Source organism: Mustelus asterias, unplaced genomic scaffold (assembly GCF_964213995.1).
Source record: "Mustelus asterias unplaced genomic scaffold, sMusAst1.hap1.1 HAP1_SCAFFOLD_1480, whole genome shotgun sequence".
Lineage (NCBI taxonomy): Eukaryota > Metazoa > Chordata > Chondrichthyes > Carcharhiniformes > Triakidae > Mustelus > Mustelus asterias.
In genome coordinates this window covers 11,297-26,057 of record NW_027591425.1, presented here as the reverse complement: position 1 = coordinate 26,057, position 14,761 = coordinate 11,297, and the positions used below count along the sequence as shown (strand labels likewise).

The 14,761-nt window shown below is 51.4% G+C and overlaps 1 protein-coding gene across 1 annotated transcript in view; it reads right to left on the bottom strand.

Moving 5' to 3' along the window:
- sgsm3 (small G protein signaling modulator 3) overlaps positions 1-9,828 on the bottom strand; it is a gene marked incomplete at its 3' end in the record, with an annotated part of 71,852 nt that extends 62,024 nt beyond the window's left edge. The window contains exon 1 of the mRNA XM_078206393.1: positions 9,737-9,828. Within this exon, the coding sequence (XP_078062519.1) occupies positions 9,737-9,746 (10 nt within the window). The remainder of the gene's footprint in view (positions 1-9,736) is intronic.
- Between the last annotated feature and the right edge of the window lie 4,933 nt (positions 9,829-14,761).

Here is a 14,761-nt window from a genome sequence, read left to right as displayed (position 1 = left end):
CTGCCTCACAGCACCAGGGACCCAGGTTCGATTCCAGCCTTGGATGACTGTGTGGAGTTTCTCCCTGTGTCTGGGTGGGTTTCCTCCGGGTGCTCTGGTTTCCTCCCACAGTCCAAAGATGTGCAGATTAGGTGGATTTGTTATGCTAAATTGCCCCTTAGTAACCAAATAGGTTAAATAGATTAGAGGGATCAGGCAGGGGAGAGGTCTGGGTAAGATACTCGGTCAGAGAGTCAGTGCAGACTTGATGGGCCGAATGACTTCCTTCTGCACTACAGGGAATCGATGAAACAATTTTTGAAATGTAACCACTGTCACAATGTAGGTGCAGGAATTTGCACACAGGAAACTCTAAGAAATATGGTAATGACCCAGATAACCTGCTTTAGTCATGCTGTTTAGAGGGATAAACATTGGCCACGTTATCAAGGAGAATGCTCCAGGTACTTCTTCACAATAGCGGCATGGGGCCCAAGGATTAACATATCTTCCAAACAACTGCATCTCCAAGAGGACAGAACTCACTCAGTATTGCATTGGGAGAGTCAGCCTCCATTTGTCCCAGAGTCGGACTTGAACCCACAACCCCCTGACTCAAGAGGCACAGCTGCCAGGGAAGTAGCCAAGATGCTACAGATGCATTCAGCAACCCTCGGCTAGGCAGGGGTGGAATGCCCCCATGCAGGAATGCTGTGCCACCCTTCGAAGCTCCTAAAACTCCCGCGTTAAGAATGACCACTGATGTGAAACAACAGAGAACTGTCAATGGCTCAAGGAATTTGATGCGGAGATGCTGGTGTTGGACTGGGTTGGGCACAGTAAGAAGTCTCACAACACAAGTCCAACAGGTTTATTTGGCGTCAGGTGACTCACCTGATGAAGGAGCAGTGCTCCGAAAGCTCGTGATACCAAATAAACCTGTTGGACTTTAACCTGGTGTTGTGAGACTTCTTACTCAAAGAATTTGGGAGAGGAGAAAAGGAAAAAGGAACTTGCCTGATTGAGAAATAGCTCAGTAACTACAAGCAGGAGTGCATGTCAACATTTCCAGCACAGTTCCAGACAGCTCATCCTACTCAGCTATCACTAGAAGTCTCGGAATTAGCATTCAGCCCCAGGTCAACTGGTCTCTTTCTAAAACTCGCCAAAAACATCTGCTACCTGTTAGTACGCACTAAAAGCAGCCATTGTGCCTCAGAAAGCCATGTATCTCTGGGAATGGAGCCCTCATAAAGCACCATACATTATGTATGGAAAGCAATGTAATCAATACACAAATAAGCAGGGGCACGCAGATAGGGAGATAACCCACTGACAACACGCACAGGAACACAGGACGCAGAGGCAGATGTAGATAGGGCTACCATACATAGAATGTGCAGAGCAGAAACAGGCCATTCAGCCCATCCAGTTCTACTCAAAACTGAGATGAGGAGAAACTACTTCTCTCAGAGGGTTGTGAATCTGCGGAGCTCACTGCCCCAGAGTCCAGTGGAGGCAGAATCAATTAAGAAAGAGATATGTGTCTGTTGAGAAGCAGGATAAAGGGTTATGGGGAGCAGGCAGGAAAGTTGAGGTGAGACCAGGATAAGACCAGCCGTGATCAGAGAATCATAAAATCCCTACAGTACAGAAGGAGGCTATTCGGCCCATCGAGTCTGCATCGACCACAATCCCACCCAGGCCCTGTTCCCGCAACCCCACATATTTACCCTGCTAACCCCCTGACACTAGGGATAATTTAGCATGGCCAATCAACCTAACCCGCACATCTTTGGAGTGTGGGAGGAAACCGGAGCACCTGAGGAAACCCACGCAGACATCGGGATAACGTGCAGACTCCACACAGACAGTGACTCGTGGCCGGAATTGAACCCGGGTCCCTGGTGCCGTGAGGCAGCAGTGCTAACTACCACACCACCGTGTCACCCCTCTCATGTTGAATGGCAGAGCAGGTTTGAAGGGCTGAATTGCCGACTCCTGCTCCTAATTCCTACGTTCCTAACTCTATCACCACAGGGCAGCACGTTGGCACAGTGGTTAGCACTGCTGCCTCGCAGCACAGTAAGAAGTCTCACAACACCAGGTTAAAGTCCAAACAGGTTTATTTGGTAGCACAAGCCACAAGCTTTCGGAGCACTGCCCCTTCATCAGGTGGTCACTCACCTGACGAAGGGGCAGTGCTCCGAAAGCTTGTGGCTTGTGCTACCAAATAAACCTGTTGGACTTTAACCTGGTGTTGTGAGACTTCTTACTGTGCTTACCCCAGTCCAACTCCGGCATCTCCACATCATGGTCTCACAGCACCAGGGACCCGGGTTCGATTCCCGGCTTGGGTCACTGTGCGGAGTCTGCATGTTCTCCGTGGGTTTCCTCTGGGTGCTCCGGTTTCCTCCCACAGCCCAAAAGATGTGCTGGTTAGGGTGCATTGAACCATGCTAAATTCTTGCTCCGTGTACCCGAACAGGCGCCGGAGTGTGGCGACTAGGGGATTTTCACAGTAACTTCATTGCAGTGTTAATGTAAGCCTATTTGTGACACTAATAAATAAACCTTAAACCCTCTATTCCCTTCATAAATTAACCTAGCCTTCCTTTAAATACATCAATACTATTCACTCCGACCACTCCCTGTGGTAGCGGGTTCCGCATTCTCATCACTCTTTAGGTAAATAAGTTTCTTCTGAATGCTCTATTCTCTGTTTCCCGGTGACTGCCTTATAATCGATGGCTTCGAGCTATAACCAAACACTCTGTCTGCACCCACTCTTATCAAAACTTCCCAGAATTTTAATGATGTCTGTGAGGGCAGCCCCTCGGGTTTATAAGGAGATAAAGACAGCCAGGCCTTTTTATTCTCTCCTGTTTAGGTATAGCTCCACATTTCTGGGATCAGCCTTGTACATCTGTTTTTTACCTTTCTATATCTGTGTATTATTTTTATAACAGTGATCGGAAGTGTACATAGCCATTCCCGGTGTGGTCCGGTCAAGGTTCAATCGAGGTTTACAATTCTCTTCCTCCAGGAGTAAGCATCAACGCTGCATCGGCTTTTTTTTTTATGGCTTTGCCAGTCTGCGTTACCACTTTTAGTGATTTGTACACGTAGCCCCTTTGATCCTCTACCCCACTTAGATCCCTATTTTCTACATAATGTGTGACCTACTTCTCAAGAAGCAATAACTCACATTTATCAATATTGAAATTCAATTAACTTCCCGTTCCGTCATTTTGTTAATGTCTTGAAATTTGCTGCAGTCTATCTCGGTATTAACTGCACACTCCTAACCTGGTGTCAGCTGCAAATTTAGAAACTGCACTTTTGATTCCCATCTCTTAAATTAAAATAAATTGTGAACAACTGGTCCCAGCATTCATCCACGTGGAAAACCAATGCCATTCTTAATAACTTATTCCCACTCTCTGTTCTCTCTCTGGAAGCCAGCTAGTAATCCATTCAGTTCCTTGCCCCCATGAGCCCAAATTCTCTGACCTTATTCGTTAGTCTATTATGTAGCAACTTATCAAAGGCCTTCTATAAATCTAGATGAGATCACAGAACGCCTACAGTGCAGAAGGAGGCCATCCAGCCCATTGAGGTCTGCACCGATTCTTCAACAGAGCATCTCACCCAGGCCCTATTCCCACGTGTTTACCCCAAGGCAATTTAGCATGGCCAATCCACCTAACGTGCACATCTTGGGACACTAAGGAGCAATTTATCATGGCCAATCCACCTAATCTGCACATCTTTGGACTGTGGCAGGAAACCGGTGCACCCGGAGGAAACCCATGCAGACACGGGGAGAACATGCAAACTCCACGCAGACAGTGACCCAAGCCGGGAATCGAGCACAGGTCCCTGTGAGACAGCAGCGCTAACCACTGTGCCACCGTACCGCCCCTACATACAAGGCACTACATATATGTAGATGGATGCACACGAAGCTTTAAACTACAGATATTACCGAAACAAAATAACAGGTTTAAATTTTTTAATTTTATATTTAAAATTAATTCTTTGATTTTTTTTAAAATCATGACTCTTTCACAGGATGTGGACGTCGCTGGCGAGGTTTGCATGTACTGCCGATTCCCAACTGCCCTCGAGGAGCGAGGGGAGTGGAGAAGAGGGTAGGTGTAATGAAGCAACCTGGTTTGACCCCATTCTTCAGTGTACTTTTCACAGTGTAACAATACCTCGAATCCAGATCATCATTTCACAAATGAGAGACAACAACCAGAAAACGCCCACACGATTAGGTAATGATTATTGAAATGGAGACAAGGCATCTTGCTTTGAAGCTCAAGCTATTGTCTGGGCCGTGCAGCCTATTGCAACGAGGTCTCAATGAACAAACATAGGAATTAGGAGCAGGGGGAGGCCATTCGGCCCCTTGAGCCTATTCCACCATTCATTAAGATCACGGCAGACCTGATTGTAACCTCAACCCCACATTCTCACCCACGCCCAATAATCTTGCGCCCCCGCCTTGTTAATCAAGAATCTATCGAGCTCTGCCTTAAGAATCTTCAAAGACTCTGCTCCCACTGCCCTTTGAGGCAGAGGGTTCCAGAGACTCACCACCCTCTGAGAAAAAAATCTCCTCATCTCTGTTAAATGGGCGACCTCATCTTTAAGCAGTGACCCCCTTGTTCTAGATCCTCCCACAAGGGGAAACATCCTCTCCACATCCACCCTGTCAATGCCCCTCAGGATCTTAAGGATTTTGATCAAGTCGCCTCTCACTCTTCTAAACTCCAGTGGATACAAAGCCTAACCTCTCCAACCTTTCCTCATAAGACAACCCACCCATTCCTGGCACTAGTCCAGTAAACCATCTCTGAACTGCTTCATTTACATATTTTCTTAAATAAGGAGACCAGTATCGTACACAGTATTCCAGACGTGGTCTCACCAGTGAAGCATAAGAAAAATCAAAGTAAATAAATAACTGACAAGAGTTTCAGTGCAGTGACCCAGCTATAGAGTCCCTGCGGTGCAGAAGGGGGCCATTCACCCCGTTGAGTCTGCACCAACTCTCCGACAGACTATCTTACCCGCGCCCTATCCCCATACCGCACATATTTACCCCGCTAATTCCCCTAACCTACACATCTTTGGACATTGAGGGGAAATTTAGCGTGGCCAATCCATCCTAACCCGCACATCTTTGTCTGGGAGGAAACCGGAGCACCCGGAGGAAACCCACGCAGACACGGGGAGAACGTGCAGACTCCTCACAGTCACCCGAGGCCAGAATTGAACCCGGGTCCCTGGCGCTGTGAGGCAGCAGCGCTAACCCACTGTGCCACCGTGCCGCACTGTAACTTCATACAATGCAGAGATATTTGATATGACACGACACCTTTTGTTTTCCTCCATTAGTGTTGGTGAGGAGGCTATTTACGTGGGACGTACCGAGGAAAATAAGAGCTGGGGCTAAGATCCATATTTAACTTTGTGGAGTCTCATGAGTGCCCCGGAGAATGAGAACAGGCTGAATGGGCACTAAATAAAGGCAGGTTCAGGAACTGTACAGATCCAGACTGTTAAAGATGATTGCAACAAAACCCAGGAAGGATCCACTTAGATATAGATTGGAAGGGAGGGGCACGCACACAGACCGACACAGGGGCACGCACACACACACAGAGGGCCACACACACACCGACACGGGCATGGGCACACACGGACACACACAGAGGGGGGCACACACACACACACAGAGGGGGGCACACACACACAAAGAGGGGGGCACACACACATAAAGAGGGGGGCACACACACATAAAGAGGGGGGCACACACACACACACACACACACACACACACACACACACACACACACAGGGGGGCACACACACACACACACACAGAGGGGGGCACACACACACACACACACACACACACACACACACACACACACACACACAGAGGGGGGCACACACACACACACACACACACAGACAGACAGACAGAGGGGCACGCGCACAGACACACAGACACCGAGACAGAGGGGCACGCGCACAGACACACAGACACCGAGACAGAGGGGCACGCGCACAGACACACAGACACCGAGACAGAGGGGCACGCGCACAGACACACAGACACACCGAGACAGAGGGGCACGCGCACAGACACACCGAGACAGAGGGGCGCACGCACACCGACACACCGAGACAGAGGGGCGCACGCACACCGACACACCGAGACAGAGGGGCGCACGCACACCGACACACCGAGACAGAGGGGCGCACGCACACCGACACACCGAGACAGAGGGGCGCACGCACACCGACACACCGAGACAGAGGGGCGCACGCACAGACACCGAGACAGAGGGGCGCACGCACACCGACACACCGAGACAGAGGGGCGCACGCACAGACACCGAGACAGAGGGGCGCACGCACACCGACACACCGAGACAGAGGGGCGCACGCACAGACACCGAGACAGAGGGGCGCACGCACAGACACCGAGACAGAGGGGCGCACGCACAGACACCGAGACAGGGGGGCGCACGCACAGACACCGAGACAGGGGGGCGCACGCACAGACACCGAGACAGGGGGGCGCACGCACAGACACCGAGACAGGGGGGCGCACGCACAGACACCGAGACAGGGGGGCGCACGCACAGACACACACACAGACACAGAGGGGCGCACACACACACACAGACACAGAGGGGCGCACACACACACACACAGACACAGAGGGGCACACACACACCGGCACACACACACCGGCACACACACACCGGCACACACACACCGGCACACACACACCGGCACACACACACCGGCACACACACACCGGCACACACACACCGGCACACACACACCGGCACACACACACCGGCACACACACACCGGCACACACACACCGGCACACACACACACTGACACAGAGGGGTACAGACACACACACACACACAGACACAGAGGGGCACACACACACACAGACACAGAGGGGCACACACACACACAGACACAGAGGGGCACACACACACACAGACACAGAGGGGCACACACACACACAGACACAGAGGGGCACACACACACACAGACACAGAGGGGCACACACACACACAGACACAGAGGGGCACACACACACACAGACACAGAGGGGCACACACACACACAGACACAGAGGGGCACACACACACACAGACACAGAGGGGCACACACACACACAGACACAGAGGGGCACACACACACACAGACACAGAGGGGCACACACACACACAGACACAGAGGGGCACACACACACACAGACACAGAGGGGCACACACACACACAGACACAGAGGGGCACACACACACACAGACACAGAGGGGCACACACACACACAGACACAGAGGGGCACACACACACACAGACACAGAGGGGCACACACACACACAGACACAGAGGGGCACACACACACACAGACACAGAGGGGCACACACACACACAGACACAGAGGGGCACACACACACACAGACACAGAGGGGCACACACACACACAGACACAGAGGGGCACACACACACACAGACACAGAGGGGCACACACACACACAGACACAGAGGGGCACACACACACACAGACACAGAGGGGCACACACACACACAGACACAGAGGGGCACACACACACACAGACACAGAGGGGCACACACACACACAGACACAGAGGGGCACACACACACACAGACACAGAGGGGCACACACACACACAGACACAGAGGGGCACACACACACACAGACACAGAGGGGCACACACACACACAGACACAGAGGGGCACACACACACACAGACACAGAGGGGCACACACACACACAGACACAGAGGGGCACACACACACACAGACACAGAGGGGCACACACACACACAGACACAGAGGGGCACACACACACACAGACACAGAGGGGCACACACACACACAGACACAGAGGGGCACACACACACACACTCCGACACAGAGGGGCGCACACACACACACACTCCGACACAGAGGGGCGCACACACACACACACTCCGACACAGAGGGGCGCACACACACACACACACACTGACACAGAGGGGGGCGCACACACACTGACACAGAGGGGCGCACACACACTGACACAGAGGGGCGCGCACACACTGACACAGAGGGGCGCGCACACACTGACACAGAGGGGCGCGCACACACTGACACAGAGGGGCGCGCACACACTGACACAGAGGGGCGCGCACACACTGACACAGAGGGGCGCACACACACTGACACAGAGGGGCGCACACACACTGACACAGAGGGGCGCACACACACTGACACAGAGGGGCGCACACACACTGACACAGAGGGGCGCACACACACTGACACAGAGGGGCGCACACACACTGACACAGAGGGGCGCACACACACTGACACAGAGGGGCGCACACACACTGACACAGAGGGGCGCACACACACTGACACAGAGGGGCGCACACACACTGACACAGAGGGCCGCACACACACTGACACCCACACACTGACACACACACACTGACACAGAGGGGCGCACACACACACACACACACTGGCGCGCACACACTGACACAGAGGGGCGCGCACACACTGACACAGAGGGGCGCACACACACTGACACAGAGGGGCGCACACACACTGACACAGAGGGGCGCACACACACTGACACAGAGGGGCGCACACACACTGACACAGAGGGGCGCACACACACTGACACAGAGGGGCGCACACACACTGACACAGAGGGGCGCACACACACTGACACAGAGGGGCGCACACACACTGACACAGAGGGGCGCACACACACTGACACAGAGGGGCGCACACACACTGACACAGAGGGGCGCACACACACTGACACAGAGGGGCGCACACACACTGACACAGAGGGGCGCACACACACTGACACAGAGGGGCGCACACACACTGACACAGAGGGGCGCACACACACTGACACAGAGGGGCGCACACACACTGACACAGAGGGGCGCACACACACTGACACCAAATAGGGAGGCAATGAAAGAGATTGCAGAGTAGCAATTAACTGAATACCGAATACTGGGCAAGATTACAGCATCTGCAGCATATACAAGCCTGTGACCAGTGTGTGAAGCTACATCTTGGACTGTTCAGTCGTACTTAGAACACAGAATTCAGTTCTGGTCACCAAGGCGCCAAAGGGACACACAAGGACGGTAACGAGTTCAGTGATGGGTCCACAGCCTGACTCCTCGCAATTGGGGACTGAGCTGCGTGCAAGGGAGAGAGAAAACTTCGGCTCATTTCGGACCGGAGAAAATGAGGAGCCTTGCGGAAGAATATAAAACACGCCGCGGAGTGAAGGCCCATCAGCAGCACTGCTACAAGTTAAACCAAGATGCGAGACAAAATGAGAGACTCGTAAAACCATGAGTTCACTGCTGATGTCACGAAACATTCCTCCACGCTGGGACTAATTACTGGAATTAAGGCAAAACTCCTGGAGCTGTTCCGGAGATAATTAATATTTCGTGACGTGGGGGGGTGGGAAATGCAGGTGCTGTGAAGTACAATCTTACTTGCACAGAATTGATCAGAACCCATACAACGACAAGTGATACACAGCAGTGTTAATCCACAGCAGGCCCAGTGTACTCCAGCCTAGATTCTATTAAATCCCGTTCACCATTTTCAGACCATTTCCAAAATCCTCTCCCCTTCCTCAGATTGCGACTGTATTGCAATCCCATACCTGAAGTCATTTTGTCAACGGATGTAGGGTTTCCTCACTTCACAAGCTCTGTGGGGGTGCCTGCTTCCCTCGACTCAGTCGCTCAGCGCACTAGGAAGAAGAGAACCTGATCAGTAGGATGTGGAGCACGGAGATGAATGCTGGCTTCAAATCTATTAACCCGACCACCAGGAATCAAAGCAGCAGCCTCAGCTCAGTCAGGCACATTCCTAGACAAACTAACAATGCGTGTGCGGAGGGGACAATGTACCAATCACCAAATCAAATTAAACTCCTGGCAGATTACACAATGGGCTGTCAGATTAGAGTTCACCAAACCCGAGATAAAAAGGGACAAGAGTTGTTACCGGGGTTACTCATAAGGCCCGTCTCCGTCAAACATCCTGTCGAAGCATCAACCTTAACTCTTGCGGTACTGGGGCAGGTCACCATTCCCCTGGAGTGCAGGATAGTGAACTGAAAGTTCTGCTCAGACTTTCTGCCAGAATCCCTACAGTGCGGAAGGAGGCCATTCAGCCTCCGCCTACTACAATCCCACCCAGGCCCTATCCCCGGGGTGGCACAGTGGCTGGCACTGCTGCCTCACAGCGCCAGTGACCCGGGTTCAATTCCCGGCCTCGGGTGGCTGTGTGTTGAGTCTGCACATTCTCCCCGCGTCTGCGTGGGTTTCATAGAACATAGAACATTACAGCACAGTACAGGCCCTTCAGCCCTCGATGTTGCGCCGACCAGTGAAACCAATCTAAAGCCCCTCTAATCTACCGGGTGCTCCGGTTTTCTCCCACACTCCAAAGATGCGCAGGTTAGGTGGATTGGCCATGCTAAATTGCCCCTTAGTGTCAGGAGGATTAGCAGGGTAAATATGCTGGGTTACGGGGATAGGGCCTGGATAGGATTGTTGTCCATGCAGGCCTAAGAGACCGAATGGCCTCCTTCTGCACTATAGGGATTCTATGATTCTATGCATTTACCCGACTAGTCTCCCTGATACTAAGGGGCAATTTAGCATGGCCAATTCACCTAACCCGCACATCTCTGGACAAAGGGAGAATTTAGCACGGCCAGTCCATCTAACCTGCATGTCTTTCGGACTGTGGGAGGAAACTGGAGCACACAGAAGAAACCCATGCAGACACGGGAGAACGTACAAACTCCACACAGCCAATCACCCGAGGCCGGAATCGAACCCGGGTCCCTGGTGCTGTGAGGCAGCAATGCTAACCACTGCGCCACCGTGCTGTACACCGCAGTCTGTCCTCAGTGGGTTAACTGCACAAGCAGTTTTCATCTTTAATTCAGTAACACATTCACTCAAGGCTGGGTCCAGGAGCACTCGCATCAAAACACGAGACCCAAGTCGCACAATCGTTCAATCTACACAAATCCCAACCCCTTTACTCCCTGCTATCCGTGGCTGCCGGTGCTTTTCCTAAGCATCAACCCTGTATAAAGCCCAGATAACAGAAACGCATGCAAGTTACAACCCATAAAACTGGTTTAACCAGTCCACGTCAGTGTTTCTCTTCCGTGCTGACAAATTCTCCGTTCCCACATCCCATCAACCACTTCACCCACCTGATTCAATATTGAGCCTTCACAATAGCAAACTGCTGGTACAGACACGATGGGCCAAATGGCCTCTTTTCAGTGCTGTAACTTTCCTATGGCTCTGCCTTATTCGCTCTGAGTGAATTCCGCAGCCTCATCTCACATTGAGAAAGTTCCTCCTGTCACCCAGATTAAATCTCTCGTATATCATCTTGTCCCTGTGCTCTTGTACTCAAAGGTCCCTGGTCCTGTACGGTTCTGACAGCACGGGAGGTGGCCATTCAACCCGCACCAGACTTTTCTACGTGCAACCCAGTTGGTTATCTGCTCTTTCCCCATTTTCTCCCTTCATTTATCCAATGCCCCTTTGCTTTTGAATCTCTATCCATGCACTCTATTGGGCAGTGTATCCTAACCCTTTACCTGCCTGTTGTGCGGGGGAAACCTTTCCGGTTCTTTTGTCAATCCCCTTGAAGCTCGCCAGCCATTGGAAACAATTTCTTTACTCTTTCCAAACCCTTTGTGGTTTTAAACCATTCTGCTCCAAGGAGAACAGCCTCGGCTTCTCCAGTCTATCCAGATAACTGGAGCTTGGCTCATCCGTAGAATAGATCGTCATAGAATCCCTTCAGTGCAGACAGCGCCACTCGGTCCATTGGGTCTGCACTGCACCAACTCTCTGACAGAGTATCCTACCTGGGCCCTCTCCCCCGTCCTATCCCCGTAACCCCACACATTTTTCATAGCTAATCCATCTGACCTACATGTCTTGGGACACTAAGGGATGGTAATTCAGCATGGCTGATCCACCTAACCTGCACATCTTTGAACTGTGGGAGGAAATTGGAGCACCCGGAGGAAACCCACGCAAACACAGAGAGAGAACATGCAAGCTCCACACAGAGAGTGACCCGAGCCCGGAACTGAACCCAGGTCCCTGGCGCTGTGAGGCAGCAGTGCTAACTGCTGTCCCAGCCTTAACCCTGGAACCATTCTTGTAAATCTCTTCTGTGTCTTTGCTAAAGCCTTTGTGTCCAGTGCTCAGATCAGACAGCATCCTCCAGCTGGGGCTGAATGACCATGTGATATAGGTTTCGCTCTTTGTGCCTCTCTATAGAAAGCCCCGGATTCTACAGGCTTTATTAACTGCTTTGCCAACCTGTCCTGTGATCGCCAACCGTCGCTGCACCAACACCCCCAGTGTCGCTCTTCTCACACCCACTGTAAAATTTGCTTGTAATGCCCCTCCTTATTGTTCCCACTAACACATCCACCTTTTGTCCTGTTCTAATTGCGGCCTGTGCACCGGAATCTAGCTCAGATCAGGAAAGGCAGTGGTCCAAGCACCATCCCCCCCACCCCACAGGAACACCACCTTCCTCCACTCCATCAACCAACCGTTCTCCACTACTTTCCCTTTTTCCCCGTCACTCAGCCAACTCCTCACCACTATCCCTTTTATTCAGTAGAATTAGGAGCAGAAGTCGGCAAATTTAGCCCTTGGAGCCTGCTCCGCCATTCAATCAGATCATGGCTGATCTCTCCCTGGTCTCAAATCCACCTCCCCACCTGTTCCCCATATCCCTTTTATTAGAAATATATCTATCTCCCTCTTGAAACCATTCAATGATTCAGACTCCACCGCGCTATGGGGCAGCGAGTTCCACAAACTCACCACCCTCTGCGAGAAGTAGTTCCTCCTCATCTCAGTTTTAAATCTACCGCCTCTCAACCTATATCTGTGATCTCTTGTTCTAGATTGCCCCATGAAAGGAAACATTTAGTCTACGTTTGCTTTATCAATCCCTTTTAGTATTTTATATACCTCGATTAGATCCCCCCTCATCCTTCTGAACTCCAGCGAGTACAAGCCCAAACTGTTTAATCTCTCCACATACGTCAACCCTTTCATCCCCGGAATCAATCTGGTGAATCTCCTCTGAACTGCCTCCATGCATTTTGACGTTTCTGTTACGTGGCACTTTGCCTTTTGAAAGTCTGTGTACCCCACATAAATTAGATTGCAGTCATCAACCCGCTCTTGCTGTCTCGTCAATAAACTCAAATCAGATTAATAAAACCTGATTTTTCTTTTCCTTCGCAAATCTACACTGGCTTCCTTCAATTTATCCACGTTTGTCGAGGCGATTGTTAATCTTGCTCCGGCTTATCATTTCCGCCATCTTTCCCACCGCTGGATTTAAACTGATTGACTTGTAGATGCTGGGTGGATCCATACAGCCTCTGCCGTCGCCACCCTTCCTTCCCAAGGTCTTCACGGATGTACCGGATTAATTCCTGGTGACTTATCGACTTCAGCCTGGTACCTCCTCTATCACGGGCAGCACAGCGGTTAGCACTGCTGCCTCGCAGTGCCAGAGACCCGGGGGGGTTCAGCTCCCGGCTTGGGTCACTGTCTGTGCGGAGTCTGCACGTTCTCCCCATGTCTGCGTGGGTTTCCTCCGGGTGCTCCGGTTTCCCCCCCCCCCAGTCTAAAATTGAGCTGGATGGGGTGAATTGTCCATGCTAAATTCTCCCTCAGTGTACCAGAACAGGTGTGTGGCGACTAGGGGATTTTCACAGTAACTTCATTGCAGTGTTAATATTAGCCTACATGCGACTAATAAATAAACTTTAAACCCAGTGTGTCAACTCCCTTCTCTTTCACTAGGAGTTGAGCAGCAGCTTCATCCTTGGTAAAGATAGTTGCAAAGTGCTCCTTTAATATCTCGAGATGGTCTAGGGGTATTACCACTAGATTATTAATCCAGAAACTCAGCTAATGTTTCTGGGGACCCGGGTTCGAATCCCACCACGGCAGTTGGTGAAATTTGAATTCAAAATAAAAAATATCTGGAATTAAGAATCTACTGATCACCATGAAACCATTGGCGGCACGGTAGCACAGTGGTTAGTACTGCTGCTTCACAGCTCCAGGGACCTGGGTTCGATTCCCGGCTTGGGTCACTGTCTGTGTGGAGTTTGCACATTCTCCTCGTGTCTGCCTTTGTTTCCTCCAGGTGCTCCGGTTTCCTCCCACAGTCCAAAGATGTGCGGGTCAGGTTGATTGACCATGCTAAAATTGCCCCTTAGTGTCCTGAGGTGCGTAGGTTAGAGGGATTAGTGGGTAAAGTATGTTGGGATATGGAGGTAGGACCTGGGTGGGATTGTGGTCGGTGCAGGCTCGATGGGCCAAATGGCCTCTTTCTGTACTGTAGGGTTTCTATGATTGTCAGAAAAACCCATCTGGGTCACTAATGTCCCTTTAGGGAAGGAAATCTGCCGTCCTTACCCTGTCTGGCCTACATGTGACTCCAGAGCCACAGCAATGTGGAGAGAGAATAGAGCCAACGTTTTGAGTCTGGATGACCCTTCGTCGGAGCTCAAAAGACTCGAAACGTTGGCTCTATTCTCTCCCCACAGATGCTGTCAGGCCTGCTGAGTTTCTCCAGCCTTTCCTGTTTTTTATTTCAGATT